This window comes from Phyllostomus discolor, chromosome 1, assembly GCF_004126475.2.
Source record: "Phyllostomus discolor isolate MPI-MPIP mPhyDis1 chromosome 1, mPhyDis1.pri.v3, whole genome shotgun sequence".
In the NCBI taxonomy this organism is placed as follows: Eukaryota; Metazoa; Chordata; class Mammalia; order Chiroptera; family Phyllostomidae; genus Phyllostomus; species Phyllostomus discolor.
The window spans coordinates 208,220,017-208,240,103 of NC_040903.2; the positions used below are offsets into that span (position 1 = coordinate 208,220,017).

The window sequence follows — 20,087 nt, forward strand, 5'->3', positions numbered from 1 at the left end:
TCCAGTCCCACCCCTCTGCCCCTCCGGACTCTCCTTTTCCATTTCCTCAGCCTCGACCTGACTTCTAATGGTTACAGTTCCTGAGGTTCTCAGTCCCTCTGTCTTGAGAGGAGGTCTCATCCATCCCCATGGCTTCAAAAACCATGTCCCCGCTGAAGACTCCCACATTTGTCTCCTCGGCCCACAGCTCTGCTCTGAACTCCATGCTCACACCGACCAAGTGCCCTGACCTCCCCGCTTGACTCTTCTCAAATCTTCTCAACTCTTGGTCTCCCCAAACCCCCAATCTTCTCCCCAGTCTCCCCATCTGTAAGTGCCATCTGACCTGCTCATGTCAGGAAACCCAGATCAGCCACTGGATGTTGAAATTATAAGCAAGATTTTTTCTTCATGCTTTTCAGAGGTTTAACATTTTCCTACAATAAACATATACTTATGAACATATGAGTTCATCAAAATTAAAAGAACCAGAACTTCTTTCTTTGAAACCAAACAAAGCATTGAAAACAGAACACAATGCTTTATAGTCTCTATATTTACTCTTAGTTTTACTTTCATGAATGTCTAAATACGGATACAAAAAAGTTAATGTTAATTTTATTAATTACCGGAAGTGTTTGGATTTACTGGAGACATCACAGCATTGGCTTCTATCTAGAAAAGAAGAAAAAATAGGACATAAAATTTCATCAAATTTTTTTCACAGTGCAAGTCCTGAATTCCTGAGGAAGAGACTGTATTTTAAGAGAAGCCAACTTTGTCGGGCCCTGCAGGCTCAGGATGTCACAGGACAGCTATGACGGTCATTTCATGCTTTCATCGACCTCTGGAAGTTACCAGATACTAATCTACTACAGGCTCTAGTGACCCCAAAACTCTACTGCATTGACCAAAACAGTGTAAGCACATAAAATCAACTTGGCTGTCCCAAACGCAGCATAACCTAAAAGGTGACCTTTCTGTTTTAGACAAATATGTAAATTGTTACAATGGGCCAGATGGTTTTATTTTATTCCCCCCACCCATTGTAAAAGAAACGTGATGCTGAAAACTTGAAAAATATAAAAAATTATGAAGACAGTTTTTAAAATCAGCCGTCCAATGAAAGCCATTAACATTGTGGCCTAACTTTTTTGTCTGGGCATTTTAAACATATTTGATCACATACTGCCTATAAAGTTTGGGGCCTGCCTTTACTAAATACTATAATACAGTGTACACATCATGGAATTAGAACCTTGTCAGCACCCAACTTAAGTTTCTCTACCTTGGGTTCCATGCCCAGCCCTTTCCTGGTTCCTCCTGCTCCCCGGGAGGGTTCCTACCGCATCTTCTTCAGGGCGTCCCCTGCCTCCCTTCTTAAATGGTGCTCACCCTCAGACCACTGCCCACCCCTCTCCGCATACTCTCCTTGGGCAATGCCACCCAGTCTCCTCTGCTGAGCTACCACCTGGGAGCTGAGGAGCCCCCAGTCTGTCTACAGCCCTCGCCTGCCCCGCGCCCCCCAGTTTCAGATTCCCGTATCGGAGAGAGGAAGCACAGTCTGAGAGCGGATCTGCACTACCACACCCCAGCACCAGCCTGGTATTCAATGAGCGAAGGCACTGGGCACGCTCACGGCCCCCTCAGACTGAATGTGCCCCCATCAGAACTCATTGACTTCCCACTGAAACCTGTTCCCAAATTTTCTTACTTGGTGGCATCACAGTCGCTTCAGTCCTGGTGTCACACCACCACTCTCTTAGCGCCACCACATCCAATCAATCACAAGGGCATAACTTCTCCCGCCACCATGAAGTGCCCCAGACACTCCCATCAGAGGTCCATCTAGCTCTTCTGGTCTAAATGACACACGGACTCCCACTACAGTTGTCAGTAGACTCTGACTGTCACTAGAGTCGGACCCTCCTCCTTGCCCCCTTCGCTTTTTGTTCTCTTAGTAAGTCTCTCTACACTAAACTGTAAACAACTTCAAAGTAGGGTCGGTGCTTTATCCGTCTTTCCATCTCTAGCAAGTAGCAAATACCTTTTCATTAAATAGGAACACAATAATTCCACTGTGTAAACAATTGCATAAGTGCATGTGATTTATTACATGACTGCTTTAACTGCTTCATCACCTGCATTCAATAAATATTTCATTTATTTCATTTACTCAAATGCAATACTAAAAAAAAAAAAACACCCAAACCTCAACCCAGTAAAAAAGTAAAAAAAAAATAAATCTGTTAAATTTCATACAGGGTACACATTAAGTGCTACTTATTTAATAAAACTTTATTGTACAAATGATTGATTAAGTGTATAGGTGATTTGCTATACCAGTTCTTTACTATTTAGTGATCTGCAGTCGATAAAACGCTTCATTAGATTAAAAAATAACAATCCAAAACTTCAACCAGGTCTGAAAATAAAAGCTAAAACCTTGGAGTGTACATACATAAGTTACCACACCACTGTACCTGTCACTGGTTCCTCACTTACATGCTGAAATTAAAACCAACCAAGTAGACTCAAGGGTGATAAAGGCAGGAGACCAGGTATCTTTCCCGCTGAACGCAGGTTAAACACACTGCTTCAAAGGCTGAGTCTGCTTGGCTGACCTGCTGTACAGTTCCAGCTGAAGTGATTGCAGGTTAACAGAAGAGCTGCAATTTCTGGGGGCCAGCCCTGGCTTCTCCTCTGAGCTTTGTAATCAGCCACTCCATAACGAACATGGCCTTGTACTTGAACCACTCTGAACCCACCTGGGGTATTCATATGGTCATAGACCATATTTACCGTGAAGTTGTGATGCATTTAAGCATAATGAAGGATGGAGAAGTGGGGCATCATGTGGTCCCTGGCTTTGCTGGGCTTGCAATCTGTCAGGCAGAGAGCCCCCTCACGAGCAACAACAGGTCAAAGTGATTGCCAAGCTGTTTGGTCTAACAAGGGCTCGAGGGAAGGCACTGCAGGCAGAGTCCCGAGTGCTCCCTCTGCTTGAGGGCTGCGGTTGGATTTCTTAAACCTGCACTAGATCTTGCCTCGGATTAATTCCAGTGCAGCAGCTTAACAAGAGGGACCCATTGCTAGGATGTGATGTAACAGCACAAAGATGGGGGGGACAGGAAACTGGCCCTACTAAAGTAGGCGACTCATCGAAATTCAGCTCAACTCTCATTATTAGTGAATTCACTCAACCTTTTCCTGGAGACCAATGTCCAGGACTTGTACTTCTAAGAATTTATTCCACAGATTTACACCCACAAGCACAGATACAGATATAAACGGCTGCCCACAGCAGCAATGTTTGTAGGAACAAAACATAAAGGAATAAATCTAAATGACCAAAAACAGGAAACTGGGTAATAAGAATACTATGCAACTATATTTTTAATGTGGTGGTTGTGGGTGCTTTCATGTTCAACTACTGTTAAGTCAGAAAAGACAGTGATGTTTTCATGTACATGTTTGTCCTGCAAAGGAAATTTTAGAATGATTCACAAGAAACTTCATAATGGTAACCCCTAAGTGGAATCCTGTAGTGGGAGGGGGAGGGAGTTTATAGTCAACTTTATACCTTTCTGCAGTTTGAATTTTTTAGTATGTTAATGTATCACCTCTATAATTTAAACAGAGAAAAATTTTAAACAATAAAAAACCCCTGCATGTCACTTCCTCTGTGAATTCCTCCTGTTACCAACAGTGCCCTCCCAGCCTACCCTCTTCACACCTTCCTAGCATCTCATATTTCATGGGCTCTAGTGAGATGGCTTTCTTAATTCATCCCTAAGTTGGGTTCTAGAGGAAAAAATGAGTAACACTCAGCACTGGGCACATCTCTGAAACTGCTTATAAGGCAGCGATTAACCTTATGAGTATCTTAAGCTAGCCCTCTGCGCTCTACCGTTAGGATCCATTCACCATGAGAGCTTCGTATTGTCTGCCCCATCCCCAGACACAGAAAGAAAGCTGTACCTTGGAAGGCTTGTACCCAAACAGCATTACAACAGCAACTTTAAAGTCCTCTCTGCTTAGGTAGCCTTTGTTATCTTCATCACACACTTTGAATACCTAAAGAACATTAAATATCTTCAGTTAAGAGAGAAACATTTCAATTGTTCTATTATGTTTCTTACTAGTTTAAATTTGAACCTCCAAAACCTAAAACTCGGCCCACCAGTAGGCTTGGAACTGGAGTGTCATTATCTCACTGTTAGTTCCTTTAAACTTTTGTGATAATTTCTGCCCAAAATTGGGTCCGAGAATTAGGAAACTGAGGCAAAGGGCCTTGCTTGCTCTGAAAGGCGGGAAGAAAGATGCAGATTACTAGACTACGTAGCGGAGAACAGAAGGGACTTAGAAGTAGCCAGAACACAGGACGGGGAGCCAGAGCCTAGCAACCCGAGGCTCAGGCATTAACTGACTCTGGATTGACCGACCACTCTTTATCACCGCAAGGAGACTACATAAAACGCAGGAAGTGGGGACCTAAGTGAGAGCCCCGAGTCAAGATAAAATCTGAGACACCTACTTCCACCCATCTCTTGTGTTCTGAGGGGCTGGCTTCCCACGTCTTTGGCCGGGCCGCGACCTGGGAGAAGAACATCTCGACCGCCACAACCAAATCGGGACAAACCGGCGATCTCCGCAGCTAGAGAGCGACAAACAGCAGGCCACCCACCACACTCACTCCCGCTCCCGCAACTGAACACGGCCGGGCACCTCCAAGGTCTTCTCCTATTGGACAGCCCGCAAGCCACTGGGGTTGGTACCGTAGTTTTATTGGTCAGAGGCTTTGTTTTGCGGAGGTTTCCCCGGAACAGCCAATGGCGGCGAGGCTCTGCGGTCCACCCCGAGCGCTGGACTACGCGGGGTCTGGTCCCCTTAACTCCTTGCGCGCAGTTGAAGAGCCAGCTCGCTCGGATGCTGCTTCAGTGACTGTTTCTGTGCCCCCGCACTTCGCAATAAATTACTTTGGATCATTGCGATCTACCACAGTGTGCTATTATAGGAGACACAAGGAGTGTGGACAAAGCATAGGAGGAATCGAACAAAAAGAGCCAAGTCCAGCATTCGCGTGCAGATCATCAAATCATTGGGTTCCAGCCCCAGGGGGTCAGTTTTGTCCTTCCTGTATCCCCAGCACGTAGCACGATGCCTGCCACAAAGCAGACGAACCAACTGAACCCTGAGGACATTTACACAAGTTACTTTTTCAATCCTCCGGGAGAGGAGCTTGGTATGAAAGAAACTCCAAGAATACGTAGTATAAACAGCACTGAGCCCAAAATTCCATCGCAGACATCCTTATGAATGGTAAGGAGTATGGAGAAGGCTCCGTTTTGCAAAGGAGTTTGTCTTAGACCGCGCTTTTTTCAGGCAAATCAGTAAGATTAAACAGCACACGCACGCTCAGAGACGTACACACTGGTTTCAAATAAGAAACGGGCATTCGAGGTCGATTCCGAGGGGCGCTCGTTTAACCTTGTATTTTACAGCAGGTTTAACATGGTGCGCCCTAGGCGAGCCCGCTTCTCCCGGGACACGGGTCTCAGCCCTTAGCCACCTCGAAGCTCGGCTGGTCCTCTCTCAGCCTCTAGAACCACCGCCCCCACCCCACACCCAGCCTCGAGCCCCGAGAGCCTGAAGCTGTCCGCGAGAATCGCAGTAAATGGGATGAGTTTTGCTAATTAACTAAGAGAGAGGGAGGCAACAGTTATTTTCCTCTCTCCGGTTTTTTGTTTGTTTGTTTGTGTTGTGTTGTGTTCTTTTTTTGAGAGAAGCGGCCAGGAGGTGAGCCGAGACCCAGACACCAAGTCACCCCCTTCGCCACCTGCTGGGAGAGCTCCTAGCAACCCCTTGGATCCGGCGGTCTTTGGGACCCAGCGGCGGATGTCCCGGAAGGGGAAGGCGAAGGGGCTGCAGCACCTTCGCGAAGCGCGCGCCGGGGCCGGGAGAGTTTGAACTGCGCGCAGGCGCCGGGACCGTGGAGGGGCGGGGTCCCGAGTGGCTGCGGGCTCCGAAGCCTCCGGTGGCTGCGGGAACTGGGCCTGCGCTCGTGCTTCTTCCGGCCTCGTGGCGGTGCGCGGGCCGCGCGGATCCCGCGAAGTCCTGAGGTCCCGGCGGGGCTGGAAGCGGAGCGTCTCGTAGACACTAGGTAGGGTCCCCTCCTAGGCCTCGACTTCCTCCGGTACCTGTTAGGCGCAAGCAGCACGCTCTGCAACCAGAGTCCTGCGGGAGTGGGCACGTGGGGGCTCCCCCTGCCCCGGTTCCCATCGCGTCTTCGCGTAGTTAGGTGGGTGGTCTCGGCTGTTAGGGGTGATAGCGAGCTCGTGGTGAGCGTTTACCCCATGCCGGACACTTAACCTTTCTGTGCTCAGTTTCACTGGGAACAGTCGTGGTACTTGGTGTAGCTTTCTTGTGAAAGCGTAATGAGTTAATAATCCCTGGTGAAGCGCTTCGATTGGTGCCTGGCGCAAAGTTAGCGCACAGAAAAGTTAGGAGCTGTCATTGCTGCCCTAAACGTGCCCCGAATCCACTCACTCCACTCCATCCCCACCGCTTTGCGTCAGGCAGCTCCCCGAGTCTTTGCAGGAGCCTCCTCACTTCGACTCCTGTCTCCCTCCAAACCATTCTCCACCCAGAGCTGTAAGGAACGGAATATATTTAAAAGGGGTAAATAGGACCAAGGTACTCCCCTGCTTATTAAAGCCCTTTGGTGGAGCCCCACAGTTCTTAAAATAAAATCCAGTATCTTTAACAGGCCTTGCTCCTCCTCCCCACCCTCTTCATCCTGGACCACTGTGTTACTTGACCAAGTCCTTCCCTCTGCACCTGCAGTTTTACAGCCTGGTTCCCACCTCGCGGCCTTTGCAGGTTGGGTACCCTCTCCTTGGAATGCTGCTTCACCCCACCGCTGCTGGTTCCTTTCGCCCTCCAGACCCCACTTAAATATTACTTATTCACAGTGCCCCGAAGTAAGGGCATCCCTGATTCTGTCTCGCACCTGTAAAATGTAAGGAATGTCTGTAAAGATATCTTAGTTTTGTGTTTGTTTACTTTTGTGTTGGTCTTTTTCTTTCCCCCTAAGATATATATATAAGTTCTTCTAAGGCAGAAACCGTTTGTATGTGGTTAACTCTTTATTCCCAGTGCTTGGCACATAGTAGCTGCTCAATAAGTATGTTGGATGAATGAACTCAGGAAGGTAGGTATGGTGCCTGCCCCCTAGTAATGACTGGATCCGAAATCAGGGCCCGTGTTTGCCCACTAAAAGGCCACAGAGGGTCTCTCAATTGAAGAGCCTTACTCCTGTGTCCTCCTGATGTTCTGCAGACTCTAAGCAGCAGCAGCAGCAGCTGGGTATAGTATGGTGTGGGGAGAGGGAGAGCTAGCAGCTTTAAGAGAAGTACTCATTTGCACCCACAAATTTTTCAAGTCCTTAATAAAAGCTCTAAAACTTCAAGTTGGCAGTTGGTGGGAGAGTTTCTTTAGATTTTCATCCTCCTTGGCATGTATTTTCCGCTTGCGAGATAAAGAAAGGAGAAATTAGACTGTGTGGTTTACAAAATAAAAATGTTTTGCTTCAGTACAAGTTCTTTGTGGGACTTAGCATTTTGATTTAGGACCAGGACAGTAAGCTATTACATTAGTTGGGTCCTCGTGGGAGTATATACTTCTAGGTAATGTATATACAGAATTGATCATGTGACACTATCTTGAGGATTTTCTTAAGATTTATGGTAAGTAGCTCATCTTTGGGGAAGTAAGAAATAATCACTGAATTCCTTCGGGCTCCATGCTTCAGTGAGGGACAGCTACATAAATTCCAATTTGACTGTAAAAATGTGAGCATCCTCAGAATTACTGTTGAAATTTCTTAAATTGGCCTGAACCCCAACCCAGCAGTTGGAAGCTTCAGGGTCAAGAATGAACACCTTTGTTTTGTTTTGGACTTTGGCCTCAACCCTTATTCCTGGGGCATCTAAGAACAAGATCTAGGTTGAAAGATGGAGGGAGGGGAGGAGAAGGTGACCAGGATTTTTGCTGTCACTTTTTTGCCAGACTCCGTAGCAGAGTTTGGTAACATGCCCCTAAGCACCTGCAAAGCGGCTGATGTTGGTTACTTGGCTCAGCCTCTGGTAAGTGTCAGGTGTGCTGTATATATTGTAGACGCTCACACGACAGCGAATCTGAGAGCAGTGGAGTTCGTTTACCAATGGCCTAGTGAATGGGAAGTAACAATATTTCTGTCTTTCATTTCCAGAGGTGTAATGTCTCAGGAAGGTAATTATGGGAAATGGACAATATCGAGCAGTGATGAAAGTGAGGAGGAAAAGCCCAAACCGGACAATCTGTCTACCTCTGTCCTCCCCCGCGCCGGGCAGCGAGCAGCCTATGAGCCTAAGTACACCTGTTCCGAGGCTCGGAAAGCCGCCCACAGGAGGAAAATATCACCCGTGAAATTCAGCAACGCAGATGCGGCTTCAGAAGTGTCACCTCCCAAGAGGCAGAAGAGCGGTTCCCAGGAAGAGCTGGGTTGGTGTCTCTCCAGCAGCGACGATGAGCTGCCCCCCGAGACGCAGCAGAAGGTGGCCGAGACAGTGGCGGTCAAAGAGGAGAAAGGTGTCTCCTCACCCAAAGACAGTGCTGCCCCACGAGCTGGAAATCACTGCCCTCCTGCCCGCCACGCGCTCTCAGAGGACGAGTACGAAACGTCAGGGGAAGGCCAGGACATTTGGGACATGCTGGATAAAGGGAACCCCTTCCAGTTTTACCTCACCAGAGTCTCGGGAATTAAGCCCAAGTATAACTCCGGGGCCCTGCATATCAAGGGTAAGTGGCGCCGGTGTGGGGAGCCGCCAAACCGCACGTGAGGGTGAACCTGGGCGGTCCCCCAGACTGATCTCCAAGATCCTCGTGGTCTCAGGGAAAGGGAAAATGCCATTTTCACAGCAAACTATTTACTTTGGGCAGGAAACCAGAGGCTCTTTCTCTGCAGGGCTGTCCCTGTAGAGGAATGCTTCGGAACACTTAGTGTGACATTTTAAACTGCTTAACTTTTAACTTGGAGATTACACTTCATCAGTAACATTTTATTAAGGAGGTAGCAAATACCTGACATCCGCAGGTCTCTTTGGCCCCTGGGTCAGCAGCATCTCATTTTTAACAGTTTCGACTTGTTAAAAATGCAGGGTCTTGGCCCTACCCACGTTCTTTGGGAGCGAGGCTCTGCAATCTGTGTAACGAGCGAGCCCTTTAGGGGATTCTAACGCCCAGTCAAGTTTGAGGGCCACTGCTTGGAAGCCTGGCTTTGGTTCTTGGCAAAGAAGCTAAAAAAAAAAATGCCGGCATGCAAATAGATGTTTCAGGTCCGAACCAGAAGATGGTCTTTGGTTGCTTCGGTTATTCCCTGGGGTGCGTCTGTGTGATACTGTGCTATATATTTGGGCTTCATCTCTGGCTGTATTTGGTTTTTGTCCTGGGCTCCTGAAACAGCTCCAAAGTAATGAAGGTCAAAGGAGTATGTTTTGTCATTCATAACAAGGCCTTCGCAACCACACCTGGGCTTGTGTGAATGCGGTGACTTTAGGAAAGCCCCTAAGAATGGGGCTCTGGTTGCCCAGTAAACCAACCACGTGATTAAAGGTGGTGCTTGCATCCTCCTTGCCTACCTCCAGGGAGAGGAAAGGGACTGGAGGTTGAGTTAATCACTAGTGGCCCATGATTTAATCAAAATGCCTGTGTAACAAGGCCCCGTTAAAAAACCCTAGCTGAGTGGGTCTGGAGAGCCTCCAGGCTGGAGCACCCGTGGAGGTGCTGGGAGTGAAGCAGTGTGCAGCCGAGAGGGGTCCCCCAAATGGGATTTGGAATGCGGTCCAAAACTCAAGGTGTCCAGGAAATATTAGGATGTCCTCACCCCTTCCCCCACAGGTGTGGGTTGGGGGAAGGGACAAATGGAGCAAGGCCATTGAGGGCTGTTTTGCATAGCAACAGCTTTGTACCTAACCTCTGGTGTGGTCATTTAACATATCTATAACCTTTAAATGGTTGCATAGATATGTTAAATACCTGTGGCCATGCTTTGAGCCTTGGAGATGGAAGTAACTTTATCTGCCCCTCCCCCCCAACTGGAGGCAGGTCCCCTGAGTTAGTTACAGCGCCTGCGTGAGAGCTTGGAGACGATTGGCTCCGCGCCATGGGGCCACGCCTACCCAGACTCACTATGGCAGCCCAGTAAAGCTGGAAGGATATGGGAGTGCTGGCAGGTGTAGCCAATTGTGGGAGGAGTCAGAATGGGGCTGCAGAGGAGGATTGGCGTGGGAATTTAAAACCCAGACACAGCAGCCATTGAGGGGAGAACCACGAGGCTATGGCAGTGCAGAGAGTACATGTAACTGTGGCAATAGAGGAGAGAGGACCAGTCGGCTGTGGGCATGTAAGAGCCACACGGGGACAGCCATGCCAGAGTGGGGACCCCCGCAGCTTTAGGACGGGGAACCACCATGTGGCTTTAGCAGAGAACCGCCACTTGCTTTTGGCAGAGTGGTGACAAACACCCCCCTGCCCTGCAGCTTTGGCAGGAGAGGACCACGTGGCTTTGGGGTGCTCCCTTTGGCCATGTGGCCTGGGAAGCAGGAGAGACTTTGCCTGGAAAATGGGTACAAAGAACTCTTGCCAGCAGTCCATGGGAAGGTGCCACGTGGCTTTGGATTCATTAGGGATACTGCCTGGACGGTGTCACAGCTGATGGTGACCACTGCCGAAATCACAGACATCTACTTCTTTTCCTGAGATAGGGTACCCCGAATTAGCGCAGGGGGAGAAGGAAGCACTGTGGGTATCTGTGGGTATCCAAAAGGACTTTGATATTTTCATGAAGACTTTAGGTCACTACTTTAAGTCTGTATAGCTTTAAATATTTCCTTTCCTTTTCGAAAATCTCTGGCATTGAGAGATGTCTTTCCTATAAGGTAGCAGACATAACAAACTTGGGGGATTCCTTTCTGTAACAGTTTTTGGCATCCCCGGGTGGGCCAGTAATTACCTCCCCCATCTGTTCTGTAACAGGAGGGCGCACCTGAGAGGGCATGAAGCTCCGTACCCTTTCCTGTGCCCCATGTGGCTCTTCTGCCTGGCTCTTCCTAAGTTGCACCCTTTTATAGTGAACTGGTCATCCAAAGTGCTTTCCTGAGTTCTGTGACACTAGCACATGATCAGACCTGAGGAGGGGATCATGGGAAGTTACAGGCAGAAGTACAGGAGGTCTGGGCTTGTGATGGGTGTCTGAGGTGGGGCTGAGCCCTGAACCTATGAGATGCGATGCTAATGCCAGGTAGACGGTGTCAGGATTGAGTGAAACTGTCGGATATCCAGCTGCAGAGAACTGGAGAATCGGTATGTGGGGAAAGCCCAATGCCCCTGGTGTCAGAAGGATTCGGTGAGGAGAGAAAACAGTTTTTCTTTAAGGGGGAACCTTTAAGGGGGAACAGCAGGAGCTCTAGAGTCCAGACTCGGGATCTGAATCCTGGCTTTACCCCTCCCTCGCTGTGTGTGTGATTAACAAAGGACCTGCCTGCCCTTCTTCACATTTCTGTCTGCTCTCCTTTTAAATGGGGGTGTCAGAGAAAAGGCGGAAAGCGCAGGAAGTGGCCAGCACAGTAGGCTAGCACGGCCGGTGCACACAATAAACATTGTCCTTATTCCGGGTCACCCATTTTTCTGGCCCACTCTCAAGATTAGATTGTGTCCCGCCATCAATGGTGTTTTAGTTACATATAATTATATAATTCTATATTATATATCTTCTCTGACACATGAATGTTGGTGTATTTAACTCCACACTGTAAGGGAGTTAGATTTGACAGGTTATTTCTTTTCTTTTTGAGATTCTCTTGTGTGGGTGCTTTCAGGAAACATGAGCCAGATCTCAATGCTTTCGTTTTGTTTTGTTTGACAGCGCTTGGACACAGGAGATCAGCAGAGAACTGTGCCAGGTTTTGCTGTGTAATGAAATGACAAAGACTGGCTGTTAGCACCCAGATGCGGAGGAAGGGGGGCGGCGTTAAGATGGGAGCTTGTGCACAGAGTGTCCCCTTTAACTCTCACAGCAGCCTGTTAGGAGATGCTACAGTTGCTTCCTCGGATGGGCAGCAGATCTGCAATTTAGGCAGGTTGAAAAACCTGCCCAAGGTCACAGAAGTGGTAAATGGTAGAGCTGGGATTTGAACCCAGGAATTCAGCATCTTAACTGTTCAGTATATCACTCCAACATGTGGAAGGGCACATATGATATGTATTGGGTTGGCCAAAAAGCCCATTACGTTTTTTCCATAAAATAAAACACATTTTTCATTTTCAGCAAAAACTATTGATTTGGATATTTTGACTATGTTGGCTATCTCCCCACATGGTATAACGTTAATTGTTATCAACGTGTCAGTTTGATCACTATCAATTTCAACAGGTCTGCCCGACCATAGAGCATTGTTCTTCGAGAAATCTCCAGCACGAAACTTCGCAAACCACTTTTGACACATTGTGTCAGTCACCACACCTTCTCCACACACTGCACAAATCTTTTGTGTCTCAGTTGCGTTTTTACCTTTCTTGAAATAATAAAGCAGAATATGCTGAAAATGTTGTGTATTTCTTCCATCTTCAATATTAAAATGGCTGCACAAAAATTCACCAGTTTGGATTTTTTTTTTAACCCACGCTGATATGACAGCCGTCACAATACAATCCAACAAAATTGTTTTGAATGAACTAAAAGACAACTGAGAGCTACTAGAGCCATCGTACTGAAAAAACATAACAGACTTTTTGGCCAACCCAGTATGAATTAGTGGCTTGTTCAGAAGGTGTCGCTGAGGAAGAGGGGCCGCAGATGGGCCAAGACAGACGAGGGAAATGAAGGAAGGTGGGGAGAGCAGTGACTGGTGGGGCAGAATGGGGGCACCATCAGGGACTGTATTGCAGTTTTATCTCCTGATGGTACAACTCTCCCCTTAGAGGGGTTTTCTGTACTGTCGAATCTTTGTGCCCAGGCGTCGCGCTTGTGTCTGGAAGACGGAGGGCGCTCGGTAAGTGCGGGTCAAAGAGATGAATGAGCCCGTTCTTCGTCCTGGGGGACAGTCAGGTGGTTGAGAGCAGCGGTGCCAGAGTAGAGTGGACAGCCTGGGCTCAGATCCTGCCCCTGCCCCTGCCCCTGCCTACGGGGAGACTCCTCAGGGACACAGTGGGGGCCACAGACCCCGCCTCGGAAGCAGTCAGGGAGGAGTAAGAGCGAACACGTGGAAAAAGTACCAGGAATGGAGCCTGGCGCCTCCTGGGTCCTGTACGGTGCAGCTGTTAGGACCAGGGGTGGCGATGGTGACTGGTCAGTCCTTCCTGTCGAGGTGGTGGTGCTAATGCAACGGGAGCTCTCGGCCTGGGCCTAACTGAAGTCAGGCTGGAGTGGATGAGAGGTGGGACTGCCTCAGAGATCACTGAGCATGCTCAAAACACAAGCTTGGACCTGTGGCTGCCTCCGCCCTCTCCCTCACAGGAACCAAGTGAGTCCCCGGCTGGGGAGGTAAAAGTTAAGAAATCTGGAAGGAAGAACAACATGCATCATTATTGTCCTTACTAACAGCTTCCAAAATTGACCGCTCATCTAGTATTGAAGTTGTAGCTTTTGATTTTACATTCTATTGAATTAAAGAATACATGATAAGTATTAGTACATAACAGGAATTTTCCCTTGAATGTTATGGAACACCGAAGTCTTAACTCTGTAGCAATTTTCCAGTTCACTGTTTTCTAAGCCAAATTTTGAGCATCAGTGACTATTAAGTCAGTTGTGATTATTTTTTTATTGATCGATTTTGGGGAGAGAGAGAAAAAAATCATTGATTTGTTGTTCCACTTATTTATGTATTCATTGATTGCTTCTTGCGTGTGCCCTAACCGGGGCTGGAACCAGCGTTGGTGCATCGGTACGATGCTCCACCCAACTTAGCCACCTGGCCAGGGCCTGCTGAGATGATTATTACTAGAAAATTTTTATCAAAAATATGAATTAGATTTAAATATTTTGTCTTCTCAGATATTTTATCGCCTCTGTTTGGGACACTTGTATCTTCAGCACAGGTAAGAGTTTGTTTGTTTGGGGTTGGGATGAAAGGGGAAATAATTGACTCCATAAGGAACTATGAGTGATGGAGACCCAAGTCTTGGTCTGGCATGGGGTCCCTGAGATGGCACACCCCCCAGCCACGGTCGTAGGGTCCACAGCCACCAGCACGGAACGAGGGTGCCGCTGCCTGTAGGCTCCTGGCTCTGGGTGAGGCTACAGGGACTGGCTAAGGAGTCACTTTGGAAATTTCATCCTGAGGGTTGGAATACCCCACCAATGATCTCATGGGGCTCTGATGCAGCCCCCCCAGGGAGGTATGGGCAGAGAGGTGAAAGCCAGCCAAGTCTGATTTAGGAAAGTAAGACATTTGCTGCAGCTACCAAAAAAAAAAAGGTGGCGAAAAGTTACGACTCCTCTTGCACATTTGATAGTTCCCCCCAGACAGGGCTGGTCCCTTCGTTTTGCTAAATCACTTAATGCTCCAGGCTGTCGACTCAGGGGTCAGAGAGGCGGTCCCTTCTCTGGAGAGAGCAAAGCTTTCGGGGCCTGTCCCATTTGGAGTGGTCCCAAGAGTCCTGGTCCCAGATAGAACCTTGGGGTGGATTTTTTGCGTTACCCTAGCTAGCCTGAGTCCCTGTGTCCAGGAGGAAGGGCAAGGGTCACTCAGGCGTGGGGAGGAGCCCCGTGGGTAAGTCTGGTGCAGAACCTTTTATAATCGCCTGGCGGGGGCGGGGGGATAAATGTGTAAGTCCTTTGGTGTAAATTAACCAGAGAGCCTGAGCAACAGCGAGTCCAAGCGCCGCCCAAGCGTGCAGAGATGGCTGCCTCAGAGCCCGCTTTCTCACGGCCCCTCCATTGACTCGGGTCCTGCGGGCGTGTGTCCTCTCCGAGATGTGTTTTAGGCTCGTTTCTGAGTGTTGTGGCCTAACTGCCTAGGTTTATAAATGAAATGTGTAGCGTTTCTGCGTTTCTTTCAATTAATGACCGAACAGTTCTCCGTGTGGACTGCTGGGCTGAATTACCCGTGACCTAGTGCCTTTTCTCTCTCCCCATCCAGTTCAACTACTGCTTTGACGTGGACTGGCTCATAAAACAGTACCCACCCGAGTTCAGGTGAGTTCCCGGTGATGCCACGTGGCATCCCAGCCGTAAGGGGCTTTAAAACACGGGATTTGTGCTTTTCAGGGAGCTGCCAGCCATCCTTCTGAATGTCTGCTAAACCATCCGCATCATACACATCTGAAGGTGTACTGAGAAAACCACATTTTTTTATCTCTTCTAACTAATCGCATGCATTCCTTATACAGATCTTACCATTTTCCTCCGTAGCTCTGTCCAGAAGTAGGTGACGACAACCTCCGACCCGAGTAAGACAACTTCCTGTCCAGGGTTACTGTGAAGGCCGGGGCGCTGCCTCCTGCCTTCTGGCCCCATAAACCCACGTGCCAACGCGGCCGACATGCCACGCGCTGCCTGCCACAGCAGCGCTGTTCTGAGACCCTTTCTCCGGAGGTTCCTCCTGTAGCCTAGAAGGTGACGAAGGTGTCCCAGGGCCTTCCCCCCTCCAGGTAGTGGAGGTGGTAGATTTTCAGCCTGTCTTCTGGAGTTCCTCAGCCTGGGGTTGGGCAGTGCAGACCAGATGGATAGCCTCACACCGTGACGACACGCACCTGCCCTGGTTTCTGACACATTCACATGGCAGACTCCGTGACGGCAGGGGAGGTCCGGGAATGCTCACGCGGGGAACACGATTATCAGGTCCTCACAGTCCTTGGTGTATAGAGGGATCAGATGGTGGGCGCCGTCATTAACAGCAGAGGAAATGGCACTCAGGTTTCCCAAGGCCTTGGCACTCAAGGGCTCATGTCTGACCTGTGACGTGTAGGATTCGTTTTAGCTGCATGTGACAGAAAACCCAAAACAATGGTGGCTTAACAGCGAGAGAAACTTTTCTCCAGCCTAAGAAGTCCAGGTAGTGGACATCAAGGTCAACGTCGGGGACTGCCATGGCTCTCGGAGACTTAGCCCCTGTGTCTTTCTGTCCCACCGTCCCCGTGTGTGACTTCAGTCTTCAGAGGCACCTTGAAGTCCAGGATGCTACCTGATGCTCCAGATCCCTGGTGTTCCGATGGTCGGGGGGTGAAAGGGACACATCCCAGCTGTGTCCCCCGAGCAGCCTTCCTGGAAACCCCCCTCAGTACCTGCCTGTGTTTCACTGAGAGGCCCTCGGTCACAGGACGGTGACTGGCTCCAAAAGAGGCAGTGAGTGAAGTCTCAGCCGAGCACACCCTGTGCGGACTGGGACCAGCTCTTGTCAGGACGGGGGAGGGGGAGAGGGCGGGCATCAGGAGGCCACGAGCCGTCTGCCGCGGGTCCTCCCGGCCACGGGCATCCTTAGTTGCACTGGCACTCTGTCGTCGTCCCTTTACTTCTCTAGTTGCCCCGCCTTTCAAGTGTTGCCAAAACACAGACTTCAGTTCCTTGCATGTTGGTTCTGGGTGGAACCGTCTCACCCCAAGAAGGGTCTGTTGGCGTTCCCACTCCCAGCACCTCAGAAGGTGCCCCGATTTGACAGTAGGTCCAGCAAAGGTGAGGTTGTTGGGGGGAGGGGGTCCCGCTCTGACACTGCCGTGTCCTCATAGGCAGGGGAGATTGGGACCCGGACACACACAGAGCAAGGGCACAGGGGGCACACCGTCCAGACGCTGGGAGAGGGGCCTGAGCAGAGCCCTCCCTCGGCCCACACAGGGAGCCAGCCTGCTGACCCCTGACCTCAGACTTCGTGCTTCCAGGACCGTGAGACAAACAGTTTCCGGTGGTTAAGCCCCCACTGGCGGTGCTTCATCGTGGCAGCCCCAGCCAGCTGGCACAGTGGCTCTGGTACTGGTACTGGCTCTTGGCAGCAGCTGTGGTCAGAGGGTCCTGCCGGCCCCACACCCTCTCATTGCTGGGCGCACCTTGGGAATGCCACCAGGAGCACAGTCAGGAGGAGGAACGACCTGAAAGTCAAGTTCAGGTGACATCCAGAATGCAGAGAGAGGAAAACTCGGATCGCAGAGGCCAGTGCCGCCTCCTGTTTTCGGTCAGACGCCACCTGCAGGAGGGTTTTGCGGAAGAGCAGAACCGGTGGGAGATGCATGGGGCAGGGCAAAGGCAGGTTAACACTTGTGAGCACGAGACACAGTTTATCCTTACGGCACTATTCATTAACTCTTGTATTTTCCGTGCAAACAAGTGTGAACCTACATTTGCCCACCCCATACACACAGATTCATTGTGGGCAGTCGGCTGGATCGGGGAGAGAACAGATTCTGCCTCTGCTTCTCCCCACTCGGGCTGTCAGTGGGCCAGGTGACGCCGCCCCTGCCACCGAGCCCACCCGTTCACATGCTCGTCTCGTCCCGAAACCCCCCACAGATACGCCGCCCGGAGGCCGTGTGTGGTCTGGGCACCCCCTGGCCCTGTCAGGTTGACCCATAAAGTGAACCGTCACAACGGCCTTTCTGTGATAGTTTTTGGAACCAGTAAAGTTGGAGGAATTAATACAGACTTCAGCCTCCGTCAGTAATGTTTCATCTTTTAAAAAAAACACCCTGATGGCCTGATAACACAAATTGTCGCTAGGGGACAGGTGCTTGAGCTTCTGCTACCTTGTGCTCCGGACTGTTGTCCTCGTCGTCAAATAGAAGAAAGTCGGGAGGGCGTGTTTTTTATTTTGCCTGGACTAGCACGTGAGTGGGAGGTAAGCGGCCAGGTGTTTGTACCAGAAGTGCGTTTCTGTCACCTTCCTTTTCCGTCACGTGGCGCCCCCGAATGCGTGCTGGGGACCGCTCAGCTCTGCGACTGGTAGATGCAGAAGTGGCTGTAGTTGTCCATTACTCGTCAGAGAAAGATCCAGCTTCTGTTTTGTTGGGAGCACTCAAACAGGAACACTGATTTCTAAGGACCATCTCGCTTTGAATTAACTGGAGAAGACCATGGTTCCCTTAAAGGCTTGTTTAATCTGGCCTGTTCCTTAGGAACATTTGTATGTTGTCCTTCAGGAATTCAAGAATACAGCCTTTTTAGTGCACCTTGGGCTCTGTTTCATTGAAATACAGCCACCTTTAATGAGTCTGCCTCAGGCTGTGGAAGTGGGCCTACTCACTCATGTATCCTGGGAGTCTAGTGCGATGCCCAGCACACAGTAGGAGCTTGGTAAATGCAGACCTAGTAAGGGTCCAAAAGAAGAGAAAGAAAAGAGCATCATGCTACACAACAGTAATTTTATATCTTTTAATCCATCTGAATTTAAACATATTAACACAGATCCGTGTGCCCTCTGGGACCAAAGAAAATAACGCAGCCCTGGCTGGTGTAGTTCACTGGATTGAGCGCAGACTCTGAACCAAAGGGTCACTGGTTTGATTCCCAGTCAGGGCACATGCCTGGGTTGCAGGCCAGGTCCCCAGTGGGGGCTACCTGAGAAGCAACCACACACTGGTGTTTCTCTCCCTTTCTTTCTCCCTCCCTTCCTCTCTCTCTAAAAATAAACAAAACCTTTCTTTAAAAAAAAAAGAAAGTAATTCATTACTCAGGGGCTTTCTTGCATCACAGCCCCTCTGGGTCGCAGCAGAGCTCCGGGATCCGGCCCCGGGGGCCCGCTGTAAAGGTGAGCGGTCAGTGAGGGTGACCCAATCTCTGCTCTGCGTCAGCCCTGTTCCCAGGCACCACAAGGCCAGAGCCGGTGTAGGCTGAGAAGGAAGCTCGCCTCCCGTCCCTAGGCGAGAGTCCGGCGTTCGGAAGGACATATTTTAAATGTGCCTCTGACCCCTTCGCAGGAAGAAGCCGATCCTGCTGGTGCACGGCGAGAAGCGAGAAGCGAAGGCTCACCTGCACGCTGAGGCAAAGCCTTACGGGAACGTTTCCCTCTGCCAGGTAAGCTTACCTGGTTGCCCTCCAAGGTCAGGCCTGGTCTGCGAGTGGGAAGGCGATTCAGACATTTCATCCGTCTGCCTGCCTAGTTCAGGAGTTCTCTCCCCAGCACCCCCAACACGTTTGTCTAGCTTGGGCTCCAGTGTTGCCTGCGGTAGCCCTTGTGGGTAGGAAGATTCTCCTTCACGTTGCCCTCGTGTCCCTGCATCAGTTAGTGCTCTTCAGGGAAACAGCCGAGGGCAGGGGCTGGGGGGGTTTAGAGGGGGCGCCGGCAAGTCTGAAACCCAGGGAAGAGTGGGTGTTGAGGCTGGAGCCCACGGGCAGTCTGGGGGCTGGAGTCCCCTTCCTCGCAGGGGCAGCCTGCTCTTGAGGCCTCCAGCGGGTGGGTTGGGACCCGCCTACCGTGGGGAGGACAGTCCGTTCCCCTCAGAGTTTACTCTCATCTGAACTCGACCTTCACTGCAGCACATGACCACACACCAGCAGGACACGATGGCCCGGCCAACTTGACACATACACTGAATCTCAGCCCTCCTCCCATGACTTCTACACACTCGTCCTGATTTTTCCCCTCTGGAGCCTCGGAGCGTGGTTCTCCTCCTGGCATGCGCCCGTGATTCTTGTGTTTGACGACATCTCCCTTATGTGGCTTACTTCCTCCAATTGTATCGGAGGCACCACGGATTCCCTGCCTCTGGTCCCCCTCTGGGCCTCTGGGCCTCCTCTGGGTGCATCTAGTCCGCTTGGCTCTCGAACCCCGGGTCTCAGCACTGCGCTTTAGGCAGTTGGAGTTGGGACCCATTCCTTCTCCCAGCGTCTGCGGCTCACCTTCTACTCAGATACGCCTTTGCCTAGCCGCTGCCTAAGCTCCCGTTGTTTGCTTTGCTTCCCAGAACAGAAGAGGCTGAACTGCAGGAGGAGAGCTCTCATCAGGCTAAGAGTGGTGGTCAGAAAATAAAATAGCACAGGAATCTTGAAAACTAGTGGTTAAATCCATAGAAGTAATGTTTTTCACTCACTACCTGTCCTGAAAGTTCAGGAGCCGTTGTGGCATGCTCCAGACCCGCCA

At 50.1% G+C, this 20,087-nt stretch overlaps 2 protein-coding genes across 7 annotated transcripts in view; one reads left to right on the forward strand and one right to left on the reverse strand.

Annotated features, from left to right (window-relative positions):
- EFCAB11 (EF-hand calcium binding domain 11) overlaps positions 1-4,712 on the reverse strand; it is a 122,396-nt gene extending 117,684 nt beyond the window's left edge. The window contains exons 1-3 of the mRNA XM_028507532.2: positions 4,517-4,712; positions 3,961-4,056; positions 609-654 (exon numbers count right to left, since the gene is read on the reverse strand). Of these exons, the coding sequence (XP_028363333.1) occupies positions 609-654; positions 3,961-4,056; positions 4,517-4,591 (217 nt within the window). The 5' untranslated portion in view covers positions 4,592-4,712. The remainder of the gene's footprint in view (positions 1-608; positions 655-3,960; positions 4,057-4,516) is intronic.
- A 1,068-nt stretch (positions 4,713-5,780) lies between these two features.
- The window catches only part of TDP1 (tyrosyl-DNA phosphodiesterase 1), a 65,153-nt gene continuing 50,846 nt past the window's right edge, over positions 5,781-20,087 (forward strand). Inside the window, exons 1-5 of one of the 6 annotated variants that reach the window (XM_036013110.1) lie at positions 5,781-6,142; positions 8,252-8,820; positions 14,075-14,118; positions 15,162-15,217; positions 18,925-19,021. In XM_036013110.1, the coding sequence (XP_035869003.1) occupies positions 8,259-8,820; positions 14,075-14,118; positions 15,162-15,217; positions 18,925-19,021 (759 nt within the window). In that variant the 5' untranslated portion in view covers positions 5,781-6,142; positions 8,252-8,258. Of the gene's footprint in view, positions 6,143-6,167; positions 6,466-8,251; positions 8,821-14,074; positions 14,119-15,161; positions 15,218-18,924; positions 19,022-20,087 lie in introns of those variants that run through there. The other 5 variants (XM_036013103.1, XM_036013093.1, XM_036013106.1 and 2 more) reach the window with 5 other exon arrangements.